General features: G+C 42.1%; 2 protein-coding genes across 2 annotated transcripts; both read left to right on the forward strand.

Annotated features, from left to right (window-relative positions):
• Positions 1-776: 776 nt before the first annotated feature.
• On the forward strand, positions 777-10,585 carry selenoo1 (selenoprotein O1). Its single transcript, XM_086108286.1, has 9 exons — positions 777-1,433; positions 2,391-2,594; positions 2,678-2,855; positions 3,950-4,080; positions 4,251-4,528; positions 4,831-4,999; positions 7,488-7,673; positions 7,920-8,076; positions 8,785-10,585. The coding sequence occupies exons 1-9, from the start codon at positions 874-876 to the stop codon at positions 9,007-9,009; spliced, it is 2,088 nt and encodes a 695-aa protein (XP_085964412.1). The 5' UTR covers positions 777-873; the 3' UTR covers positions 9,010-10,585.
• Positions 10,586-11,275: 690 nt separating this feature from the next.
• On the forward strand, positions 11,276-25,764 carry mapk12a (mitogen-activated protein kinase 12a). The gene is made up of 12 exons (XM_086108486.1): positions 11,276-11,728; positions 14,839-14,968; positions 15,045-15,103; positions 15,193-15,304; positions 15,404-15,433; positions 15,580-15,627; positions 17,697-17,811; positions 19,076-19,147; positions 19,236-19,315; positions 24,306-24,384; positions 24,503-24,676; positions 24,813-25,764. Exons 1-12 carry the CDS (start codon positions 11,610-11,612, stop codon positions 24,878-24,880), a joined length of 1,086 nt encoding a protein of 361 aa, XP_085964612.1. The 5' UTR covers positions 11,276-11,609; the 3' UTR covers positions 24,881-25,764.
• Positions 25,765-26,561: the final 797 nt, after the last annotated feature.

Consider the following 26,561-nt stretch of genomic DNA (forward strand, 5'->3'; position numbering starts at 1 on the left):
CTGGCCCAGTTTAGTTGAACAAAATAGGTGCTCGCCGACTTATTCTGTTAAATTTTAACAGGTTTATTACCTGTGAACAATTGAGATAAGAGGGAATGGCTTGCACAATTTGTTTTGCCCTCAATCACTGTAATTTGTATGAAATGTCATTTGAAAAGAAAGTGTTCGGTTTGATGGGAATGCTATCCATCATGTAGGATAAGCAGGCAGGTTGATTCAAAAATAGACATGTTAGAAAATCAGAAATAGTTAAATGTGAAAAGTATAAATGGCCTCCGTTATTATTAAAAATAAGGTCGCAATAAAAGGTGGGCCCATGTGCTCAATTACTCAAAAGACGACCAAAAATTTAATCGAGCTAAATGTCAGGTTTTTACGAAATTTTGATCACGATGAATGTGTTTGTTTTGTTGTCATACTATACTGGTGTTTGAAACTGTTCAAAAGTTCCTGCACACATCACCTCAATATGTTGATGTTGCTTTCGCAAGAAAGGTTAGCCCTTTGTCTAACGTAATTAGTGTTTGAAATGGGAACACTCAACGACAGACGTCACATTGTCTTTTAACTTATGTCGTTCACAAAACAAAATTGCGTCTCTCTCACTCGCGTAAGATAATTAAAAACGTTTACGCACGACCGTGATTGCTTCAAATACGGAATAAAAGTACAGTACAGTACTAAAATGCGTTTTGTTCCGTCGTTTTTTTTTGTGTGTTTTTTTTTTACATTTTCCGGTGGGATGAATAATAATGTAACACCACCTGAACACAAACATCCGCTGTTACTTCCGGGTTATGAAAGCATGACGACGAAACTTTTCTACTAACTGCGCCAGCCAAACGGCAGGCAGATGGGCGTGATCTTAGTTTGATGGCTCTTGTCGTACATCGACTGAGATCAGGTACGCCCCGTCTTTTTTGCCCAGGTGTGTCCTTGTTTCGATTCCTCAACTCGGTCGGGATGGACAAAATGGGTCTGGCCATGGTGCGTTCACCGCTGGAGCGACTCCACTTTGAAAACGTCGCCCTGAAGAAACTTCCTTTGGACCCCTCCGAGGAGCCCGGGGTGCGACAGGTGAAAGGAGCGTGTTTCTCCAGAGTCCAGCCGCAGCCACTGACCAATCCTCGGTTGGTGGCGGTGTCCCACGAAGCTTTGGCGCTGCTTGGGCTCAACGGGGATGAGGTCACGGAGGACCCACTTGCGCCAGACTATCTGAGTGGCTCCAAAGTCATACCTGGATCTGAGCCCGCTGCTCATTGTTACTGCGGCCACCAGTTCGGCCATTTCGCTGGTCAGCTGGGTGATGGGGCAGCCTGTTACCTGGGGGAGGTAAGAGTGCCACCTAATCAGGACCCCAACCTATTGCACCAAAATCCAAGTGGCCGATGGGAGATTCAGGTCAAAGGAGCCGGACTTACCCCCTATTCAAGGTACTAACGTGGTGTGTTGTCGTTGTTGTTTTTTAAAATATCCGTACCATCTAACAGGATCCCTATCATTTCACAAACGTGCAACTTGAGATATTGTGCATTTGCAATGATAATAATGATACATTTTGATTGACAGTGCTCCCAAAATGTTATTTGTGATTTAAACCTGCACACTACAGGTATGTTTGGATTAATCCAGAATTGGAGACCAGTTTCCACCTCTGTTATGAATTTGGATAAGGAAAAATAATTGTCCCGAGTGAGTCAAAATGTAACAGTAGCTGCAGTAAAAATGATTCCTAAATAATGTTTAAAATAATAGACCCGCTGAGTATTTTATTAGGTGTCCCTCTTGATGGCCAAATCATTAGATAAGGCACGTTTTAATTCGTTGTACTTCAAGCTCTGATGTTGTCTCTCAACATCCATCCGTTGTCTGAACCGCTTATCATGCAATAATTACGAAAAGCTCATACATCTAGACTTGAGAAACTCGAGCTACATGACTCAACAGAAATGGCATCATCAAGCTAATTCTGAGTCCCTATTTTTTCAATGTTTTCAGCCTTAACTGAGTGTCACTCAAAGTAAACAAAACACTGCTAAATCATATCAGAAACATATAAAAGCTTTCTCTTTCTCTTCACCAAATCAGAACAACAAGCATTGCTTATAATGGCACTTGCAATCTGCGCATCGTAAAGTCCTGCGATTATTTAATACAGTACTTGGACCAATGGATGCTTTTTCTGATTTTGACCAATCAGATGGAACCTTAAATGCACCTTGCTATCCAATAGAACAGTTTGTAGGCAACACAGACACACACACACACACACACACATTTATTTATACACATGCATACACGTATACTGACAAACATTGTAAGTTATTCCAATTAACATTAGACATTGAGCAAATACAGCTGCCTGATGTACTGTGGCTCTCTCTCAATAGACAAGCCGATGGGCGTAAGGTGCTGCGCTCTAGCATAAGGGAGTTCCTTTGCAGTGAGGCTATGTACTTCCTGAACGTGCCCACTACAAGAGCAGGCTCTCTTGTAACATCAGACAGCAAAGTCGTAAGGGATGTCTACTACAGCGGAAACCCTCAACATGAGAGATGCTCTGTGGTCCTCAGAATCGCACCAACCTTTTTAAGGTGAGTAGTTTATGCCGATGAAAGTATGATGTGTTTTTTTGATTCCTATATTTGATACTTGCTGTTGTCCGCTTTCTCAACAGGTTTGGTTCTTTTGAGATATTTAAGCAGGCAGATGAGTTCTCAGGCCGTCAGGGTCCCAGCTATGGATATGATGAGCTCCGAGGACAGATGCTGGACTATGTCATTGAAACGTTCTACCCAGAGATTCAGCAGCAGTACCCAGATCGTGTGGAGAGGAATGTGTCTTTCTTCAGAGAGGTTGGAACACTTTTTTACACGCGTATCTCCCAAGTGACTTTTAGAAGATGTCTGTGCAACCTTGGCAGGGTTGTGACATGTGGTTAATTTAAGACCTGACGTCGCAGACTGAAGCCAAGACCATTTTGATCCTCTTAATTGTGTTAAGCTGTAATACCGGTAAATGACTTGGCGACCGCATGAGCTGAGTCACTGTGTCCTTCCTCTCTTCACTTTAGATGAGGAATCTTGAAAATATACAAAGTAACGTTGCTTCATGTAAACATAATATGTACACATTCTTATATCTTCTTCTTTTTTTCCTTTCGGCTTTATTTTATTTATTTACATTATTATATAAGAGTCATTAAGAATTATGACATTAACTTCAAAACTCTCAATCCAAAGAAATGTTATTTAAATATGTGTTTTCTAGTACAAGTAAGACTTAACAACACTGTTATATTCTGTCATGGTCATGTCATCCTATTAGCTGCAAAATCTGCAAATTTTATTCGTAATCACGTTTGAAATTCGAATAATAATCAATAACCTTGCATTGGTATCAGAAAGTATTCTGGCATTCTAGCTTCATAATACAGTGGAAAAAAAAGCTACATTTAAATGAATTCAAAACTGTTTCCGTCCATTCCGGTGAAGCCCAGCTATTCACAAGGGTTAAACGACTCTATTCACCAGCTAAACTATTAAACACAAACAAATCACCAACATGAGGCTCATCAATATTATTAGCCCAAATAACACACAAGAACAAACTGCTGTGACATCACACATGGGCAAACAAATATGCCCACTAGTACTTTACACAAACTGTATTAACTCACCATTTGGCATTTACAAACAACGATAACTGTGAGGTCAAATAAGCAAATTGTAACAGCAAATTAGACTACTGCATTTGGAGAGAGGTAGAATAACTTTTATGCATACAATGCAGACTATCATAAAAAGATTATTAACTTCCCCAAAATGCGGTCTTGTGACTTCATAAAAGACTAAAAAGGATTCGATTATTTATTTCTAGCAATTTTTTATTCATGTCAGAAAAAGAACATTTCTTCCCACTTTCACTTTTCACGACTTCTTGTTTGAAGGTGATGCGCCGGACGGCTCGACTGGTGGCTCAGTGGCAATGTGTTGGATTTTGTCATGGTGTCCTGAACACAGACAACATGAGTATAGTGGGACTCACTCTGGACTATGGTCCCTATGGCTTCATGGATAGGTGAGATTGTAATGAAATAGCTGTTGTTTGAAAACATTATTGGTCTTGCATGGTGGGGAAAAATTCAACTCCACTGTAAATTGTTCATCCATCCATTACACTGGTATATACCGTGCACATGCACAAGGTCTGTATTTTCTTCTTCTTCATTCATGTTTAATTCCACGCAGGTTTGATCCAGAATTCATTTGCAACGCTTCAGACAACTCTGGACGTTACTCGTATCAGGCTCAGCCCGCTATTTGCCGATGGAATCTTATCAAGTTAGCAGAGGCCCTGGATCCAGAGCTTCCCCCTGATCGGGCAAAGGCTGTTATGGAGGAATATTTGGATTTGTATAACAGCTGCTACCTTGATGATATGAGGAGGAAGCTGGGTTTATTGAAAAAACAGGAACCAGAGGACGAGATCCTCATCACAGAGCTGCTGCAAACCATGCACAATACAGGTGAGACTGGAGTGTTTGTTTGCTTTCCCTTTTCCATTACTGAAAAAAAAACAAATCTGCCTTTACACTACAGTAAGACTCAGTTGATAGACAGATTTTCAACAAGGGTGACCACCTTTGTCTTTTTAATGTATAGTCTACTTTCTTCTGTTTTCATATTGATATGTGATAACTGAAATTTTTTTTCTCATACTCCTATCCAGTGACTCATCACCAATCACAGAGTGGTCAAGAAGAAACCAAATATATGATGTTATTTACTTATATTTTGTCTTTTTCACTTGTGGTCTGTTACCATGCAGGGGCTGACTTCACCAACACGTTCCGCAGTCTAAGTCACATCTCCTGTCCCTCGGAGGGAGAAAGTGACACGGAAGAGGAGCTTGTCAGAGACGCTGCAAACCTCCTGTTGGAGCAGTGTGCCTCTTTGGAGGAGCTCAAAGCTGCCAATAAACCCACCATGGACCCACGGTGGGCTGCTTAGGCCACTGCAGTTTGAACTTTTAACAAAAGCATTTGCAGTATAAATTTGGGTATAGGATTTTTTTTTTTTTTTAAGAATTTGAATCTGAATACTGCTAATCGCTGATTAAGAGTGAAGGTTTTGGAGGAAACAAACGCTCCATATTATTCGATTTTTGATTGAGCCTGAAGGTTTAAAACAACAACAACAAAAACTGCTTTACCCCTATCTGATCAAACTGGATCGAAATTGGGCGATATTTTACATTTTCTGCATAATTGCCATCGTCTGAAATTTCATGATTTGTCGTAATTTGCACAATCTATCAATGACGTCATCGATCGGAGCTGCAAAATAAGACATGACAGCAAACGCAGCGCCCTAAAGCTAATCTATTTTTAGTCTTGTCACATGTCATGCGAGTGGAAAGCCTATGTGCCCTCGACCATCCAATCACAAAATAATATTTCATTCATTTATTTATTGATTGATTGACTGGTTAAGAGTCCAAGGACCATTTTATTTACATCACAAAAAGGAACTAGCTATAGTATGTCTATCATTTAATTTTAACATCTAATTGAAATTAGTTTTCATCACTCAGTGTAAGCTCCATGAACTTCTGACCACACACATTCATACAGGGGCAACCAGCAGACAGGCATGTTGTTTGAACAAACACGGAAGTAACTCCGCTGTTGACAGAGGCACGGAACTTTTGCTAAATGTAGATATAAAATGTACTATGGTCATACCAGACGTGAGTTGAGCTATTCTCGCTATGCAATTACCGTATTGGCCCGAATATAAGACAGTGTTTTATGCATTGAAATAAGACTGAAAAAGTGTGGGTCGTCTTATATTCGGGGTCTAGACATTATACCCATTCACGACGCTAAATGGCGCCAGATATTATTGAAGCGAATGCTGAACTTGAATCCCCAGGCCAAAGTGAACCCCTGCCACGAAGAATAAAAATAAAAACAGCGGTAGCACGAAGAAGAAAAATAAAAAATAGCGGCAAGAAGGAAAAGAGAAGAAAATAATAGAAGAGATAACAGAAAATGGAGAAACATAGTGACAATCTGAAGAAAAGTGGGTCGAAGATCGGCCAGGTTAACCGGCAGCTGAAGTTATGATGCAATTTACATTTCAAAAACCATAATAATAATAATTATAATACATTTTATTTATAAGCGCCTTTCAAGACACCCAAGGACACTACAATAACAAAAAACACAAAATAATACGGGTTGAGCAGCGGCAGCCAAAATGCGCCAGCATTCACTCAACCCGAAGGTCAGAAAGAAACCACAAGGGAGGGAGAGGGGGAGAAAAAAAACACGCTCGAACTACCCTCATTTTGAGGATAATTTGAGTTAGGCAAAAAACTCCTGCACAAGCATATGACAGTTACAACAGGTCACAAGACATAAACAATGAAGACGGTGAAACAAGGGAATGTATGAAGGAGGGGGTGATGGTGGGGGACTAGCTTCCGTGCATACTTTCATCAGGGGAAGGTCGAGATAGCAGATGTTGTTTTGGTAGCAGGCTGCCCAAGAATTTAAGACAGCCTTCAGTCTGTGGCTTATCTCTCTTTAGTGGCGTCGATCAGCCAAATCCGTGATTTCAGTCAATATTTGAGCACGGATTCCAGTTTCTCCAAGTTGTTGACCATCTTGCAGAGACGCTCCAAAACCGCAACAGTTTGTGGTTGAGCACAGTCTGAGTCTGAGTGTTGGACATCCACACTATGCCATCCTTAGACCGGCAGCCTCTTCACTTCCAATAGAGCCGCTCCCGTCGGTTGAATTTTGCGATAGATCAGGAAACTGCTAACACCAAACAGCAGCATACCTGTTCTCAGAAGGCCGATAATGCAGATGTCGTCCACATCCTCAACGGACAGTGTTGACAGGCACACCATTCTCCGCTTCCTCCAAGGATCTAGGGTGTACCCAGCAGCAAAAGTCCCCGAGGGGCAAGTAGGCTCCCCACTGCCTGCTCTTCTCATCGAGAAAATTTGTTTTTAGGATGACAATACGACAGGAGGCTAGGAAAAGTCAGACAAAGACAGCACATGGACTGAGTGGCGAGCAGGGAAGCGTGGGGGTGGGGGTGGAGGGACAGGAGCAGAAAGCAAAAGCGTCCACCTTCGTCGAGAGCCAAGCAAGAAGTTGTTTCATTCATTTACGAATGTGATTGCACTTTAGATTTGAACGAGGAAAAATAACATGCTTTTTCTCTCAAATATATTGTTATAATCATTTGTTTCAGATGTTCAGTACTGTAATTATTTTCTGTATAAAAATTAATTTGGTGTTCAAAAAGTATTTTTTTAAACTTGAGTCTTGAAAAAGAGGGCGTCATCTTATAATCAGGGTCGTCTTATATTTGGGCCAATACGGTCCAGATAAAGTCAATACTTTGCGTAGATAGCGGTGAAACCATTAAACTGAGGGGCTATTTGCATGTTGTGCCTGCTATTTGCAGGGAGTTGGCGATGCTGCTTTCTATGGCACAAAGTAACCCAGCGCTGTTCCAGATGATCTCTGACAGGATGACAATAGCGAGGCAGCTCAGCCGACTCAACAAACTGAAGGAACTGATGGAGACCAACGAGGAAGAAATGAAAACCAAACAAACTGAAGAGTGGACCAGCTGGATCACACGATATAGGTGGGATGTGGCGGTGGGGGAGGGCTGCGAGAGACAATGATTGGACTGTGGACTGTCTGGAGGCAGTCATGCAAAAAAAACAACAGTATTTTAAAATGAACATGAGGCGGTTAAACTCCATGAGCCGGATGAGAGGTGGAACCGTCAGCGATAAAGTTGTCAGGGAGTGACAATTAAAAACAGGAAATGGGTCATTGGGTGTTCCGTTACTGTTCTGATGAGTGTTCTTTGGTATCACCACTACAGGAAGCGTCTGGCTCAGGAACTTGAGGGCAACACTGATGTGCAGGTTGTGCTGGAGGAGAGGGTGAGGGTGATGGATAGCACCAACCCTCGTGTGGTGCTACGGAACTACATTGCCCAGAACGCTATAGAGGCTGCTGAGAGTGGTGACTTCTCTGAGGTATGGTCAACTGATGCTTGTGGTTTGTACACTATCTCCAAAGGCATGCATTTTTGTTGTTATTACCAACAAAAATAGGAATTATTGGAACAGTGTGCTGTGGTCTGACGAGTCCAAGAATAGCCTATTTATTTCTGATGATGTCATCATGGATGAGTGGAGGATCTCAGTGTTGTCCCATTAAAAGATACAATATTATATCATATTTATAAAAATGTGAGAGGTGTATTTTGTGAAATGGGGCATGAGTATACAGCATAAAAAAATGGGCAAAATGAGACATTGAGCCGTTATACCTGCAGAAGGTCTATTTTTCCTTTCCAGCTATGACAGCTTCCGCTGTGCTGGAAAGAGAGCCATTTTTCTGAAAAATTCTACTTTTTAATCTTATTTGTTCTTGCAATATATCAACTGGAACTTTTAATGGTTAAATCCCAACTTTGACATTTTAAAATGTATTTTCAAGTTTTGTGTTTTTTAAATCATGATCATTCCCAAACTAGTGCAGAACACATATAGACAAACAAACATACACACCCACATTCACGTCTGTGGACAACTTCCTCAATTACCCTATTGTGCACGTTAATGGAAATTCAATGTTGCCGACATATGTCCACATAGTGTGGAAAAGTCTCACCTTCACTTCCTCTCAAGCTGCAGTGTATACTTCCATGATGTGTAATATCTGGCGATACTGTACTTTAGGTTCGGCGAGTGCTCAAAGTTCTGGAGAAGCCATTCTCCTCCCAGCCAGGTCTGGAGGTTCCTGCTTGGGTGGGCCAAGGTGGTGCCACCCAACAGGGGGAGAGAGACGATGGTGAAGAGCAACAGGAAGTGGTGGCATCTGCCTCAACAGTTCGAAATCCTGTACCATATGACAGCAAACCTCCAGCTTGGTCTCAGGCAATGTGTGTCACATGATCGTCATAATTACTTCCCTGAACTTCATCATCTGGCCTGCCCAAATGTGAGGGAAGTATTAGCATTCACTTCCTTTTGTTCCACATTTTAGTATGCCTCCTGATTATTTGCACAACTATCACTGCGTGGCAGGCTGGTGTCAGGGAAGCGGGTCAGAGATTCAGAGATCACTCCATTCAGAACATCGGTGACACAAGGTAGTCAGGGAATAAGTTGGGTTTGGTGCCACGAATGTATCATTACTCTCATGACCATTCAAGGCCCTAAAAAATATTACGTGGTCCTGCACAAATTAAAAAGAAAAGTTATATACAGGTATACTGTATGTGCGCATCACCCCATCATGTTCCCTGTCTGTTTGGTGCCTGGTGGCTTTTAATGACGGCTCAGACGGAAAGTCTTACAAGGACCTGTCTGAGGCTGATAAACTATGGAGGCGATGCCTGAAAATATACCCAATATAATGCAATAGGCCAGTTTTATTGTGAAGAGCGAGTGATTAAATCTACATTGACCATCCACAACATCATGACCACCATCAACATCATCACCATCATGATCCAGTACACATTTGGCATTGTTAGCTATGAACTGAATGGTGCCTTGAGGTATGAGCTTAATTTGTTCTGTGGCCATGACTCACAATACTGTTAACAAAAATGTCCCCAACAAAGTGAATGGAAATTCCATCCATTTTTTCCAGCCTCCCTCAATACATAACATGTAATTTATTTGAAATGAGAAAACAATCACTCTATAATCCAGAAATTTATTTTTTTTAAAAAACAATACTGACATAATTACATAGAACGTAAAGAAATCAACCTGGTTATGCCACTTTTTTTTTTTTTTTGCTTCAATATAGTGGACATTGTGCTGCTCCTTGTGCCCTGGCGGCAGTGTAATACGGACGTGTGGACATAGCGTCCATGGAGATGGCCTCATCTCCTCTGTAAGCCAAAGAAATATTAGTCATTCTTTGCAGAGGATAAATATTATAAATGTATGCGAGTATCGTCGTATCTGTCTGGATGTGTTGCTCCACCTTTTGTTTTTGAATATCCGTCAACAGACATGCTATTCGTTAGCCTGTATGTGGTGTTGCCTATTATGTGCTCGCATTAAGATTGTGGACTTTAGGGCAAAGTTAAGTGGTTGATTTTAACACATTATGTATAATTCTCTTCGTTTCATGTTTAGTTTGACTGCAAGCTTCAATCCGCAATGCCAATGCGCAGCCTTAGCCATCTATTTTGAAGATGTGTTCACAATCTGCCAAACTGCTGCTTGGTATGGCGTACTTTATTTAAGTTCACTGCCACTATACAGTGCTAGTACCTCATTTTTTTCTCACCAATAAAAGCAAAAAAGCGGTCTGACATTGGCTCGTAAAACTCGTAAGTTGGGTCACCTGTATCTCAAGGCACCACTCTTTGTGGTTCATTTTTATCATACTGATATGTTTGCATTGGTGTAGAACTGTACTCCGCCATACAGATTAGTTATCTAAATAAGCACTGCAATATTAAAATGTTTGCATTATGCCACTAAAGCCACAATAATAAACGTGTCAAGCAAAACTACAGATTCTTGTTTTGTTTTTTTTTACAGTTCTTGTATTGGATCATATTACACAGTGTAGGTGTATCTAATGTTGTGGCCAATTGGTGTTTAAATGCTTTCATGTGAAAGTTGCTTTTGTATTCAAATATTGCCATTGTCACATAATTTCTTTCCCTGATACAATATGAAGGTTGATCACAAGGATAATGATCGGTGGGATTAAATAATATGTTGTGCCATAAATGTGACAGGATTGAAAGGAGTCTGTCCATTTTCATTTATTTACCTCATAATTTGTTTGGAAAGTTTTACTGAGATTTTCCAGTTGTACTTTTGAAAGGTATGAATTAGTCAAGTTTACGATTAGTTATTAATAGTTCATACAATGCAAAATCCTCCCCCAAAACAAAGAACTCAAGTGGCACATTTTCTTTTGTGCTTGCATGAAATCCTATCTTAATCTCAAATGCCCTCATTTACGCAGCACAACTGTGCCTCTTCACATTTGTTACATAACGGCAGCAGCGCTGGAAAGGAATGGTCCTTTTACCAACATAAACATTTCTATTTGTAGTAAGGCCACGTAGGCTGAACTTATGCAAGCTGATTTTTTTTTCTCGCATGTTCAGAAGACGACGTAATCATGCCTCAGCAAGTTCTAAACCTTCGGAACTTGCTTCCACGAAGCTACATTGACAGTCACTCTGGCCGTCATCTCCACTCTGGGGATTTCGGGCTGCTTTTTGCGCAGCGCTTGCATCTTCCTTCCAGTTGAACGAGCGTATTTTTCTGCGCGTAGGTGTCGTGTTAAACGCATTCCAGGTGTCTCACCTTTCATGGCAGACGTCCAAACGAGTTGGGAGTGGCTTTGTGCGACCTTAGGGTGCGCCCCGAAGAGCGCCCGACGCACGCGCATCCACAACCAACACAGGCGCAATGATCGACGCACACGAGCTGGAACAATGGACGTGTAGCTCTCAAAGAGATTAAACTACGAAAGAGAAGAATAAGACGTCTCTCGTGGCTTTCACTTTCACACAACAAGAATGTCTCGACGAGTCAGGCCGGGCTACTATCGGCAAGAAATCAACAAAACCTCATGGGAGGTACCGGATAGGTACCGTGATCTGAAGCAGGTGGGGACCGGAGCATACGGGACTGTCTGGTGAGTATATTTGTGACAAATCTTGAAAATTTTATTCAGACTTTGTGTGCGTTCGCGGGCGTGCGACGGCGACGACATGGCAATTGTCGGGAGGAACAGATGTCATACCGCTCAGCAACCATGTTGTGGCACGTTTAACAAAGGAGATAAGCGTTTCATCTTCGTCAGTTGAAAGGAAAGCAAGACTACGCTGGCCGCAAGGTTTTATATTGGCTTATTCGTGGTCCTCCAGACTTGAAGGCTGCACAACAATCCAAAGCAACATTGATTGTCTCACTGATTTGCCTCTTAGTGTTGTGCATAATGATTTACTCAGTGGGAGGGTCCAGCCCGCGTGCTGCTGTGCCTCAAAAACACCCAATAACACATGAACAACATAGCCAAAGTTGTTTGCTGTTTGGTCGCAGCCCGAGAAGACCCTCCGGTTGTAGCAGTGAGGAATTATGTGTCTTGTGCAGCCATTCATCACATACAAAGACACGAGCCTCAGAGAGACGCTTTTTGTCTGCCCACTTCATTAGGTGCCCAATCTGTTGAACATCATTAAAACTACACAAATACTCCTTATATACTGATTATGTGTGCCCATGTGTATGATGTGGCTCTTTGCAGTAACACAGTAAAAAAAAAACTGTCTCTTAGTCTCTGACTGGTTGGCCACCCCTGCCCAGTAACGTCGAGTCGATTCTGTTCATGAAAGTCAGTTTCCACTCAACTAGTGATGTGTCGTTCGCGAACGAGCCGGCTCTTAGAGCCGGCTCTTTGAAGTGAACGATGGGAGCCGGCTCCTCATTGGGAGCCGGTCCGAATAGAAGCCGACTTTTTTTTCTCCTGTTTTTCGGTTCGGTTAAAGCCGCACGTGATTGGTCAAGATCCGTGGTAGGAGAGGAAGGGGGGGGGGGGGTTACACACACACACGCACACACACACAAACACACACACACGCGCTGCAGTTTAGAGAAGGGGGAGGGGTTAGAGAAGAGACACACAGCAGCACACCGAGCAGCACGCAAAAAAGACAAACGAGGAGACGAGAGAGTTAGTTAGCGAAAAAAACAACACGGTGGAAAGCGGAAAGGTGAGAAAATGGATAGGAAACGCAGTGAAATTTGGACTCATTTCAATTTAATTGATAGTTCAAAGGCAGCGTGTAGACTGTGCAAGGTTAAAATATCCCATCGATCAGGCTCCACAAATAACCTGCACATGCACATCAGAAAAGTCCACCCATCAGTACAATTGGAAGAGAAAAGACAAGCAAGGGAACCAGCTATTAATGAAGGTGCTAGTGTGTCTGCAACTGTTGCTGCTGCTGCAATGTCACAACTGCCTAGATGTACAACCCAGAGCTCTATGAGCCACTTTATGCAAAAAGCTATAAACCCGCAAAACAGAACACAATTGACGAGGAACTGGGTAAAATGATTGCAAGTGATTTTCAGCCATTTTGTGTTGGCTGTGTGTTGTCGCAACATCTGAGAGAATCTTCTCCAAAACAGGGCAAATATTAACAGAGAGGAGAAACAGGACTTATGTTGTTTTACTGTAAATAGTTAAAAGCTTATAAATATACACATTCAGAGATTGGAACTTTTTGTTGACCTTGTTTTGATATGGGTCTTTGTACTTTGTTTTTATTTTTGTAGCACTCCATGTTGTACTCCATGTTGAGTATGTTCAGAAGAATATACATAAAGCCATATAAATAATAAATATTTGATATACTGTCTATTTTTTGCATTAGTAATTCATTTTACGCATAATATTACGTTATTTTTGGTAGTAAATTAATTTAAGCAACAAAAAAACTGAGGAGCCATTTGGGAGCCGAAAGAGCCGGCTCTTTTTAGGGAGCCGAGCCAAAAGAGCCGGCTCTCTAAAAGGAGCCGGAATTCCCATCACTACACTCAACATTAATAATAATAATAATAATAGATTTTATTTATAAGCGCCTTTCAAGACACCCAAGGACACTTTACAATAACAAAAAACACAAAACAATACGGGTCGGGGGAGAGATCTTGCCCCAAGTGGAGGAGTTTAAGTATCTTGGGGTCTTGTTCACGAGTGAGGGCAGGAGGGAGCGAGAGATCGACAGGCGGATCGGTGCGGCATCTGCTGTGATGCGGACGTTGTATCGGTCTGTCGTGGTGAAGAAGGAGCTGAGCCAAAGGGCGAAGCTCTCAATTTACCGGTCGATCTACGTTCCAACCCTCATCTATGGTCACGAGCTATGGGTCGTGACCGAAAGAACGAGATCCCGGATACAAGCGGCCCAGAAGTCATCTTAATGAGACAAATACAAGAGCTGCACATAAAAATGAGTTACATTTGGTATCCAACCACCATATTTTTACTATTTTACTACCGATGTTGATTGTCTGATAAAATCCAAACAAAAATAATATTACATGTCATATAAATAATGCGGTTGTATGTCGAAATGAAAATGGATGGATGAATGGATTGTATCGTTTCAAATACAGCATTCTTGATGGGTATTACAAAATAGCACTCCATATGATGCAATGCACCCATAGTTGCACTCCAATGCAAACTACAATCAACCAAAACGATGAAAACTGTTGTACCTCACTGACGGTGTCAATCAAAACTGAGCAGTATTGTATTTGTAAAGGCGGAATTTGCGGTGTATTATGCCACAGGAAATTAAATGTATGCTCTGCACATGAAAATATTTGCACCGTCTGTTGGCCGTAAATACGGTGCATGCGAAAATTACCTACCTATGCCATGCAAATGAGCATTTACTGTAAATTATAAACATAATAAAGACACTAAGACATTCTCACTAATGACCTGACTATAGCTGACTACATTTAAGCTTTTGTAACTTCCACATTCTAAAAACATGCATGGCAGTTTCATGGAACACTCTCAATTGTCCCTAGGTGTGAGTGCGGATGGTTGTTCGTCTATGTGTGCCCTAAGATTGGTTGGCGTCCAGTTCAGGGTCTATGCCGAAGACCGCTGGGACAGGCTCTGGCATGCGCCGCGACCCTTGTGAAGATAAGGGGATTAGAAAATGGAGGATATAAACATTTTGTAACTTTTCTCCTCTTTTTTTTTTTTAAAAAATTATATTTTAGCTCAGCAGTGGACGTCAGAACCAGAACCAAAGTGGCCATCAAGAAGCTGTATCGACCTTTCCAGTCTGAGCTGTTTGCTAAACGAGCCTACCGCGAGTTGAGGCTCCTCAAACACATGAAGCATGAAAATGTGAGCACCACTAATTCTTTTTTTTATACTGCAGCGTCAAATGTTTTAATAATACTGCATGTTCCCTCCGTTGCAGGTGATCGGTCTATTGGATGTGTTTACCGCTGATCTCTCTTTGGACAAATTCAATGATTTGTAAGTGAGAATTGTGGTGCTGCTGATATGCAATACATTACTTTTCAACCACATTACTTCTCATGCTTCCAATGGTCCTACCCCTCAAGTTACCTTGTGATGCCGTTCATGGGCACAGACCTGGGCAAAGTGATGAAGCTACAGAGGCTGTCTGAAGAAAAAATCCAATATTTGGTCTATCAGATCCTCAAAGGGCTCAAGGTGAAACACTCTCATTTGACTTGCTGTTGTATGCCATTTATGATCTGTGGATCCCATTGTTCTGTTGAATAAGTCCCACATATGCATCTTCTATTACAGTATATTCATTCTGCTGGCATCATTCACAGGGTAAGTTTGCCTTTATTGTATCAACTTCCAACATGTGTCTAATCGATTCAAAACCAGATGGCCTTTTATGAGCTAACTTGCAGTTAACTTGTCTCTCTCTTGTTCACTTTGTGGAATGACGCTGACTGCTCGTGTGAACGTTTTAGGACCTTAAACCAGGAAATCTTGCCATTAACCAAGACTGTGAGCTCAAGGTACATTCGCGCACCCAAACACATGTAACGACGGTTTTAAAAAAGTAAATACAATGTTATCATATTCGATTTTCTTTCTTTGCTGCGTATCTTGTGAAAAAAAATACCAAAAAAAAAAGGAAATTGGTCATAACAGCAAGGCATAGAGTCGTATTTGGTTGAATAGGAATGGAGACCACAAGCCTCACTTATAAGACAGTAAATGGTACACAGCCAATTGGCAGTGAATGGTAACAAAAACAATGACAACATGTAATGCTGCACAGTGACTTTACGGCTGGCAGTCTACCTCACTGTCAGGATATCTCGATTCAAATTTCTGATGGAACATCTTGGTGTGGAGTTAGCTTGTTCACCCCAAGTTTGCTTCGATTTACTCGGGCTTCCTCACACGTCACAAAATCATTCGTAGTACAGTGAAACTCCTCTACAACGAAATCATGTTTGCAGCAAGAAATTTTTCACAACAGGGGGGTTTTCACTCTAGCAAATTTGATCTCAGATGTAAGCACACACACACACACACACACACACACACACACAAACGTATGTGTACTCTATTTTTATTCCAATCGTGCATAAGAATGAGCATACACTTATTTGACACTTCATACTGTCAGTGTAGAAAGAAAAAAAGGGAAAGAAATTGCGAAATTTACGATCAGCATTCACTTTCACTTACATCAATTTCTTGGATAATGTCTTTTATTTTGCTTGCTCTGTCTTTCATTTTGATCACTTTTACCCTCTCTTCCAGCATCAGAGCTCTTCTTGTCTTAGCTGCTTGACATCCAATGGTCCATTTTGTAGCCATTTTAGTAATGCAATGTCCATCCTCGTCTGAATCTAACAATAACAAATACTTCCTGGCACGCAATGAACTTTTAAGCCAGCCACGGGACGCTTCGTAGTCCTCGATGGCCATAAAGGTTTTTAGCCTTCGAGAGCTAACTATGGCCATCGAGGACTACGAAGCGTCCCGTGGCTGTTTTTAGCATGATAACAAGAAAAGCATTCGAGGAAACGTTCGTTTATTTGAATGTCCGTCGAGCCATAAGCAATTTACTCTGAGCAGCTAATCGGATGCTACGGATCTAGCTTCAGTATCTACACGCATAGACGGTGAGGTCGCTCTTGGACAATTGGAGGCCAGGATGATGCTCGGTAAGCCAATGGCAGAGCAGCTATGAGTATGTTGAGTCCAGGAAACTAGCAGCTGTGACCGATATAAACATTGTTCACTATGTAAACCAGTGAGGTGGTTGCTGTTGCCTTTTTTCGAACGAAGCAGTAGAGGTCGCTGTTGGATAAGACTTTGTTGTAGTGAATGTCTTCGCGAGGCTGGAGCAGAGAAAAATATTTCGTATAACGCCACAGGGGGGTTTTCGTCGTAGGGGGGGGCAGGAGAATGGGAATTGTGTTAATGCATGAAGATTTTTTCACGTAAGGGGGTATTTTCGCCCATGTAGGTTTCGTTCTAGAGGAGTTTCACTGTTGCATGACTGAAGTCCCTAAATTGCTCAAATACAAGTAAGAGTTGTTATGATTGTCTTATTGTCAATGTTTTACATTAATTGTTCTGTTTTATTGTTATTATTTTATGTTTAATGTTCTGTAAAGCACTTTGTTACAGCCGCAGCTGCCCTGAAAGTGCGATGTCAATAAATATGTATTGTATAGTTGTCAATATCAATGGTTGTTTAATTCACCCGTGATTACCTGGTAACCAGTCCAGAGTTGGGGTAAATACTTTTTCTTTAAGTTGTCTGGGATGGTCTCCAGCACACCCACAACCCTAACAAATGTTGGCTTTTTGGTTAAAATGTGGAGATTTCTCAATGTTTCAATTCACACCTCATCTCAAGTTCAGCCTTAACACACGTGGAGAGATGTTTTTGCCACCCACCACCCATAAGTTCTGAAACAGCATTTATTTAGACAGGAATGTTGCAATGTGACAGCTGATAAAATGGCAAGGCAGTGAAGAAACTTTCTGTTTAACTGTTATTCTCTCAATTACACATTCATGATGGCATCAATGTGATTTCATTTTTACTTTTTTTTGCCAGATTTTAGACTTTGGTTTGGCACGTCAGGCCGACAGTGAGATGACAGGCTATGTGGTGACTCGCTGGTACCGAGCCCCAGAAGTCATCTTAAGCTGGATGCACTACAGCCAGACTGGTAATCGATCCATTTGTAAAGTGCTCTCAATTTACTGACATGTTTTGACTGGATGTACTGCACACAGAGAAGGTATGTGTTTTTCTGGTGCACTCGATGCGTTTCAAGACAAGGCTGCTAAGACAGTGATTTACCACCAAAAGTTGGCAACCTCAAGTGAACGGGCTTGAACATGTGCAGTTGTCAGTGACGTGGATCATTGGACAGGATTTTGCAAGTGAAGTCAGTCAGGCACCTTTTTTTCATGTTTGCATTATGAAGACTATCAACTATTGAGAAGAATGTAAGTTTACAAAACACCCCATTTGCTTTAGTGTATGCATGGCAATGTCATGGAGCGCGTGATAGTAGAGGACCACAAAAAGCAGAGTCTACTGAACCAAATATAATATTAACAAAACCGCTTACAATTAAATCCAAAACACAAACAAAAGTCCCAATAACCCCCAAACTCAAACTAACAAACAAAAACATATGACAGCAAAAACAAAACAATGTGACTGCAACAACGATCCCACCATGACTGACAGAAACCATGGAAATAAATATGAGCAAACTGACGAGAAAGCAAGGACCATGTGGGCAAGCAAGAACAGGTGGAGACAAAAAAGGCACATGGAGGTCACAAAACCAAATGTAATCTAAACAAAAACAGAATCATGACAGGCAATAAGTTGATCCAGCATTTCTTTCCCCGCCATTTCACTGCACTTCAAAAGAGTGTACATACTTGTTTTTAAACAAGAGCTTGATTAAGATTCTAACTCTTATGTTGCTGAATCCAATTTTAGAAACAGCTATCAACATGATGCAGTGACTGCAAATGCCAATCACAATATTAGGCAGGAAGTAATCATTTCTTTGTATTGGGTGGATCTTTGAAAAATGTCTTTTATTGGTTCTCGTTCGAGTGTTGATGAACATAATTAGTGCCATTGCTGATATGGTGATCAGTGAACTCATATTATGAAATGTGTCAAGCAAAAACAGTCATGACCGAATTTTACGTAAAAATGTATGTAATGTTTGTTTTTATATTTTCCTTTTGGTACTGTGAGTCGGACTGGCTCCGTTTGAGCGAATCGCATGTACTGTCACTTATATTCCACGAGGGGGCACTCACGCAATATTCAACTTGATCCCATTGAAGCAAAGATTTGAAGTTTGAATTTACGGTAACTGTGTGTGTGTGTGTGTGTGTGTGTGTGTGTGTGTGTGTGTGTGTGTGTGTGTGTAACTCGTCTGTGTTGTGCTTCTTCCACAGTGGATATTTGGTCAGTTGGCTGCATCATGGCAGAAATGCTACAAGGGAAGCCTCTTTTTAAAGGGAATGACCGTATCCTTTATTTTTGGGCATTCTTTTCCCCTGTTTGTCAGCAACTATTGTGTCTTATCATTTGATCCCTTAACCCCAAATTTGTCAGACCTTGATCAGCTGACGGAGATCATGAAGATCACAGGAACGCCATCTCAGGAATTTATAGCAAAACTACAATCGGATGATGTGAGTTTAAATCACACAACAGCAAACAAATGCAAACTTGATCGATGAAAAGACGCTTTCTCATTAAGGCTACTTTTATCCTGCCTGGAAGAAATCAAAACCTGGATGGCGCAAAATTTCTTGAATTTCAATGAAAAGAAGACAGAGGTGGTACTGTTTGGTCCCAGTGGCCCTTGTACATCTCATGCTGTAGACTTGGGCCCACTGTCTCATTATATTAAGTCAACAGTCTCAAACTTGGGTCTTAAACTGGACAGTGATTTTAAACTTGACCGGCAAATTGGTGCCGTTGTTAAATCCATCTTCTTTCATCTTAGACAGTTGGCTAAAGTAAAACCTCTCCTTTCTCATGAGCACCTTGAGACAGTAATTCATGCCTTCGTCACATCCCGGCTCGATTACTGCAATGCACTTTACTTTGGTGTTAGCCAATCCTCCATTAAGCGCCTCCAGCTGGTCCAAAATGCTGCTGCTCGCCTCTTGAATGGTACTCGTGAGAGGGAGCACATAACTCTTACTCTGGCATCCCTTCACTGGCTCCCTATACAATTTAGAGTTCTTTTCAAGATCCTATTATTTGTTTTCAAATCTTGAAATGACACGCGCCACCTTATCAGATTTGATCTTAGTTTTACTGTTTGGTGCCTTCTACCATCTTTGTTACTGATGTATTGCTTTATTGTTGCATATATGTTAGTTGCTGCAAATAATAATAATAATAATAATAATGCATTTTATTTAAAAGCGCCTTTCATGCCACCCAAGGACACTGTACAGACAATAAGAAAATACAATGTAAAAATTAGTAAACGAGATATATAAAAACAGGACATAAAATCATAAAATCATAAAAACATAGGAAATGGAAGAGCTATGTGTTGTAGGCAATCCTGAAGAGGTGTGTTTTTAGACGGGACTTGAAAGTGGAAAGAGGTGTGCAGTTTTGGAGGTCCGGAGGTAGGTTGTTCCAGAGCTTTGGAGCAGCGTGACTGAAGGCTCTGGCTCCCATGGTGCTCAGTCGGGCAGGGGGCACTGACAGGCGGAGGGAGGACGAGGATCTGAGGGAGCGAGAGGGGATATGCACCTGGAGAAGGTCGGATAGGTAAGGAGGGGCCAGGTTGTGGATGGCCATATATGTATATAGAAGCAGTTTGTAATTGATGCGATGTTGAACAGGGAGCCAGTGAAGCTGTTGGAGAACGGGGGTGATGTGCTGCTGGGAAGATGTTTTTGTGATGATGCGAGCAGAGGCGTTTTGAACCAGCTGGATTTTATGAAGGGACTTTTGAGGTAGGCCGAAGAGGAGAGCGTTGCAGTAATCAAGGCGGGATGTGACAAGACTGTGGACAAGAATAGCAGTGGTGCGGGGGGTGAGGGAAGGGCGAAGTCTGGTAATATTGCGGAGGTGGAAATAAGCAGTGCGGGTGATGGTGTTGATATGTGAGTGGAAGGTGAGCATGCTATCCAGGATGACACCCAGACTCTTAACCTGGGGGGAGGGGGACACTAGGGAGCTGTCAATGTTGAAGGAAAAACTGTTTACTTTGGATAAAGTGGATTTGGTGCCAAGAAGGAGGACTTCAGTTTTATTAGTATTTAATTTAAGAAAGTTTGTTGTGAACCATGTTTTGAGTTCGGAGAGGCAAGAGGTGAGGGAGGGGGGTGGGAGTATGGAGTTTGGCTTGCAGGAGAGGTAGAGCTGGGTGTCATCAGCAAAGCAGTGAAAGTGGATATTAAATTTGCGGAGGATATTGCCAAGAGGCAGGAGGTAGATGATGAAGAGAAGGGGACCTAGGACAGATCCCTGTGGTACACCTGTGGTGACTGGGGAGGGCTTTGAGGTGAAGGATTTGAGCTGGACAAACTGAGTGCGGCCAGTGAGGTAGGAGTGGAACCAACTGAGGGGAGTGTGGGAGAGACCAATGGAGGAGAGTCTATTGAGGAGGATAGGGTGAGAGATTGTGTCAAAGGCAGCGCTCAAGTCTAAGAGGATGAGGATGGAGACTAAACCGGAATCAGATGCTATGAGGAGATCATTTACAATACGGATTAGGGCAGTCTCTGTGCTGTGGCAGGGGCGGAAACCGGACTGAAAGGGTTCATAGAGAGAGTGAAGGGACAGGTGGGAGTGGAGTTGAGCAGCAACAGTTTTTTCAAGGATTTTCGAGATAAATGGAAGGTTGGAGATGGGGCGGAGGTTATCAAAGTTGTTGGGGTCAGAGCCATGTTTTTTCAGTGTGGGGGTGATAGCAGCAGTTTTGAGGAGTGATGGGACAATACCAGAAGAGAGTGAGGAGTGGATAATAGCAGATATGAGAGGAAGCACAGAAGGAAGGCAGGATTTAACAAGGGATGAAGGGAGAGGATCAAGCTGGCAAGTGGTGGGCTTGGATTTGAGTATGAGGTTGGATAATTCAGCAGTCGTTGGTGGAACAAAACTGGAGAAGAGATGACAAGGAGAAGAAGGTTCAGATGGGGGGGGGAGCAGGCAGGTTTTGATGGAGTTGGTGATGGATCTTAAGGATTTTGTGATTGAAGTGTTCCATTATGGAGTTGCAGGTTGCTGTGGAGTACAGGTGGAGGGGGAGAGAGTTTGGTGGCCGGAGGATTTTGTTCATGACGGAGAAGAGAGTTCTTGAATTTCCTTCGTTGGAGAGGATGAGGCCGGAGTAGTAGCTGGATTTGGTTTGTGCAATTTGGTCCTTGTATTTAGTGATATGGGTAGTGTACATGTCCTTATGGATGGTGAGACCGGTTTTCTTATAGAGTCGCTCAAGTTGGCGGTTTTTTGATTTCAATGATCTAAGAGCGGGTGTAAACCAGGGGGCAGATGTAGAGAATGAAGCAGTCCTGGTCTTCAGGGGGCGAGAGAATTTAGAATATTTGTGAGGCAGGCATTGTAGTGAGCGGTGAGGTCATCCGGGTTTGAAAGGGCGTCTGGGGGCGGGGAACGGTCGATAATGGAGCAGAAGGTGTCAATGTTGATATTTTTGGTATTACGAAAAGAAATGAGGCGGGAGGTTTTGATTGTAGAGAGACGGAGTACGATGTTAAAAGTGAGGAGGAAATGATCGGTTTCAGGAAAAACATCAGCAGTGGGCTTGGAGGGGGAGAAGCCAGAGCAGCAAACCAAGTCCAATGTGTGGCCTTTGATGTGGGTGGGGAAGTCAGTAAGACAGTGTATCGCGAGGCTCTCCAGGTAGGATGTGAAGTCTCTTGTGAGTGGCAGGTCGGGGTTGTCCATGTGAATATTAAAATCTCCCAGCAAAATTAAATTTGGCGAGAGAGTGGATAAGTGTGTGATTAAACTGGAAAATTCATTGATGAAATCGCTATGTGGCTTCGGGGGGCGATAAACTGTGGCAATGATGGTTGGCGTGGGTCCAGGGAGTTTAAACACCATGCATTCAAAAGAGCTTGATGCAGGAACGGAGACTGGTAAGACTTTCCACTTCTCGCGGTGGATTACCGCGAGGCCTCCTCCACGGCCGTTGCCACGGGGACGGCAGATGTAAACAAAGCCGGGAGGAGTGGAGTCATTCAGAGCAGCGAAGTCGTTTGTTTGTTGCCAGGTTTCTGTTAAAACGAGGAAGTCAAGTTTGCGTTCGGCGAGGACGTCTTGAATGAGGTGACCCTTGTTCGTAAGTGAGCGGATGTTCAGCAGTCCAAAGTTGACAGCGGAGGTGTCATGTTTGATGGCGGCAGTGCTGTTAGCCGACCTAGCCAGGCGGGCTACTGCATCGTAGTTGGTGTTGCGGCCGCGGTTTCTGGGAGGACGTCGAGAAGTGGACCAGGTCGAGTTGATTGAGCCAGGATTTTTGTAGTCAACATGTCTACGCGACCCGCGGTGAATGTAGCGACGTCGAGGCAGGCGAGCGATGTCAGGATGATGGTGCAGTTCCGGCGGTGGAGGCTCCGGTGCAATCCTCCGGATCCGGAGAAGATCCGCGACAGAATAGTGGAGTAGTCCTGTCACTGGATGATGGCAGAACGTCAGAAGTATCAGAAATAACCCAAAGGCGGCGAAGTTGTGCCGCCCCATGACGAGGGAGAAAGGCCGGTGCGGTGACAGCCGGTAAGTTTAAGCTACCGGCGTTAGCCCGTGGACTAAGTTACGATTTGGGGTTTGATTGATCGGGTGAAGCTATGATTTGTTACATCAATCACAGTCCAAACAGTCCAAAAACAGAAGGGCAAAAGAAAAATCAGAAGAAATATCTGAAAAGTTTTGGAAAAGTTTGGAGTGAGAAGCGGCGACATACACGCCAGCGTCCTCTCACCCCGGAAGCTTTAAATGCATGTTCAGCCCGAGCTGAGCACGTTTTGTGAGTTTGAATGTATTTTCATAGGAATGCAGCACTTTGTATGCAGCGATGGCTGTTTGAAAGTGATTATAAGTGTTTGAAAATACAGTTGAGCTGAGATGATTAGAATTAACCTGCATTTGATATTACAGTGATCCCTCGCTACTTCGCGGTTCGTTTATCGCGGGTTCAGTGCATCGCGGATTTTTTCAAACATATTAAAATATATACAGTGTATATATATATATACATATATTTTTTACATGTATGTAGGTGTGTATATATATATATATATAAATGTATATATATATATATATATATATATATATATATATATATATATATATAAATTTTTAGAGTACACTACTGTATATGTTGCTCTATGTGACTCACTGTTGTTTTGCAGCTTCTCGCGGACCGTTTGCGGAAATTTATTTATTTATTTATTTTTACCTGTTTATCTTAATTGAACGCTACTTCGCAGATTTTCGTTTATCGCGGGTGGTTTTGGTCCCCATTAACCGCGATAAACGAGGGATTACTGTACACCTAACAGGTGACCCAAGAATGATTGATTAACGAATGAAATCATTCGCTGCCTATTTCTGTTGGCAATCAAATTTTACATTAATTGTGAGTCAATTTTTACTTTTCTTTGAATTAAAACGTTAATATTCTATTTTCAGGCCAAATGCTACGTTAAAGGTCTTCAAAAAGTAGACAAGAAAGACCTTCATAAAGTGTTCTCCAAAGCCAATCCCCAAGGTAAGACATGTCTACTTTCTAGTCAGACGCAGAATTTTCCTCACCTTTCATTAAACACCTTTCAATGGACCCCCCCGCCGCCCCTGAATTGATTTCCTGTCCCACTTCAATTCTTCAGCTGTGTCTGTGCTGGAACGCATGTTGTTGCTGGATCCGGAAAGCAGGGCAACAGCGGCGGACGCCCTCTTGCTGCCGTACTTCACAGAGTTTCGGGAACCTGAAGAGGAGACGGAAGCTCAGCCGTACGACCACTCGCTGGATAACACAGACCTGCTGCTGGAACAGTGGAAACGTAAGGCTGAAGGGAAGGAGAAATCAAACATGAATCAGTGCAATGACAAATATTTACTCTGGTTGTGTGTGTCTGCGTGTGTGTGTGTGTGTGTGTGTGTGCGTGTGCGTGCGTGCATTGTGTTGTTTTTCTTTAGGTCACACTTTCACAGAGATACTAACCTTTAAGCCTGTTGTGCCAGAATCCAAGGAAACCTCTCTGTAAGACACAAAGTGCCCACATTTTATTTGTTTGTTCACTCAAAGAAATAAGAAAACTTTTCATGATTTTATCAGGGGCATTGCTGCTTTCCTTTTGACTTTCCAGCCATTGTTTGCCTTATTCAAGTCTTACATTGGTCCGGCAGCTTAAAGTCGCGCTACTCTGGTACTTCAATTTCAACTTTCAAATTTCAAGTTTGCACAATTAACTTAAGACAATCAAATCACTGCATTTTGCGCTTTTGCTTTGAATGCAAACGCAAAGAAATATGATTTCGGTTAGAGGTACACATAAGACTAGATCAGCACAAAGTACTGTAAATCGTTTTGTGTCTCTGTAGAACTCAGAAATGAGTCATGATGATTTGTTAAACTTAGATTGGATTCGATTCAGAGTCATAGTCTGGTCGAGAGTCTCTTTTACTTTGTGATAAGATTTATTAATGTGACCAGATGCATTATCCAGCATTCCATATTGGTGACCTTTTGCCTTGTTGTTGTAATAATATTGTATTTTACATTTGTGGGAGATTTATTTGGACATGTGTTCATTCCGGTGTCCTTAATAATGACAGCTAATATCATCCCACTTTCATTTAAATTTTCAAATGCATTTGTGAAGTTCGTCACGTGTTTTTAATTAGTGTGTCTTTCAGAGAATCATTACCGTATTTTAGCCAGACTTGCCTGTTGTTTTGACACAAACAGAATCTTCAAGTTTAGCAATAGCAGAAGAGACATACTGAAGCACTATTCAGAGCTGGTTAATGCCACAGAAATACAAAGAGAGAAAGATGCTAAACAAAGTACAAAACAAAGTGAAGCGTGCCAATATGTACATGGATGGCTGGGCGGTTTTGTTAATAAAAGACATACAACAGTTGTCAACCAGACTGCAATGTTTTACATTTTACCTACATACATGAATAGAATGTGCATGTTTTCTATTGCGTTTTTTATATCACACTTTTAAACCACTGAGAGCTCACAGATAACAAGAATCCTCTATTAATAATTCATAATGGCGTAAAATTGCTCTATTTCAATCATAACTGGCCAATAGGCCAATGAAAACAGTGAACGACAAACTAGGGACTGACAGCGCTGTGAGAGCCGTTGGGCAAAAACACACAAAGGAAATTACTCCCCACAAAAAAAAGAACAACAAAACTGCACAACACTGGAACCTCTAATTGAGAGCTGAACTAAGCACATCGAGAAAAATGGAAATTAACATATGGCGATATCGGAAAGTACAACCTTCGTTTCTATTCTGGCTGTTAAATACAATACAGATGAAAATGACCATGAAGACGATATCAATAATAAAACATAATGCACTGGGCATTATGTTTGCTTTGTTCAATTCCAGCTCCGGTTTCCCTGTGTGGAGGTCGCATGTTCTCCCCGTGCCTGCGTGGGTTTTCTCCGGGTACTCCGGTTATCTCCCACATTCCAAAAACATGCATGGCAGGCTGATTGAACACTCCAAATTGTCCCTAGGTGTGAGTGTGAGCGTGGATGGTGGTTCATCTGTGTGTGCCCTGTGATTGGCTGGCAACTGGTTCAGGGTCTCTCCACCTACTGCCTGAAGACAACTGGGATAGGCTCCAGCACCCCCACCCCCCGCGACCCTTGTGAGGATAAGCGAATGGGAAAATAGATGGATAATAATAACGATGATG

Source organism: Hippocampus guttulatus, chromosome 4 (assembly GCF_054856545.1).
Source record: "Hippocampus guttulatus isolate MCC_2025c chromosome 4, RoL_Hgut_1.0, whole genome shotgun sequence".
Taxonomy (NCBI): Eukaryota; Metazoa; Chordata; class Actinopteri; order Syngnathiformes; family Syngnathidae; genus Hippocampus; species Hippocampus guttulatus.

Bases quoted from the DNA above. Each gene is read 5' to 3' on its own strand.
- mapk12a (XM_086108486.1), top strand. From the start codon at position 11,610: ATGTCTCGACGAGTCAGGCCGGGCTACTATCGGCAAGAAATCAACAAA. The intron at 14,969-15,044 runs GTGAGCACCACT...CCTCCGTTGCAG, and splicing joins AACACATGAAGCATGAAAAT to GTGATCGGTCTATTGGATGT. The intron at 24,385-24,502 runs GTAAGACATGTC...TCAATTCTTCAG, and splicing joins CTCCAAAGCCAATCCCCAAG to CTGTGTCTGTGCTGGAACGC.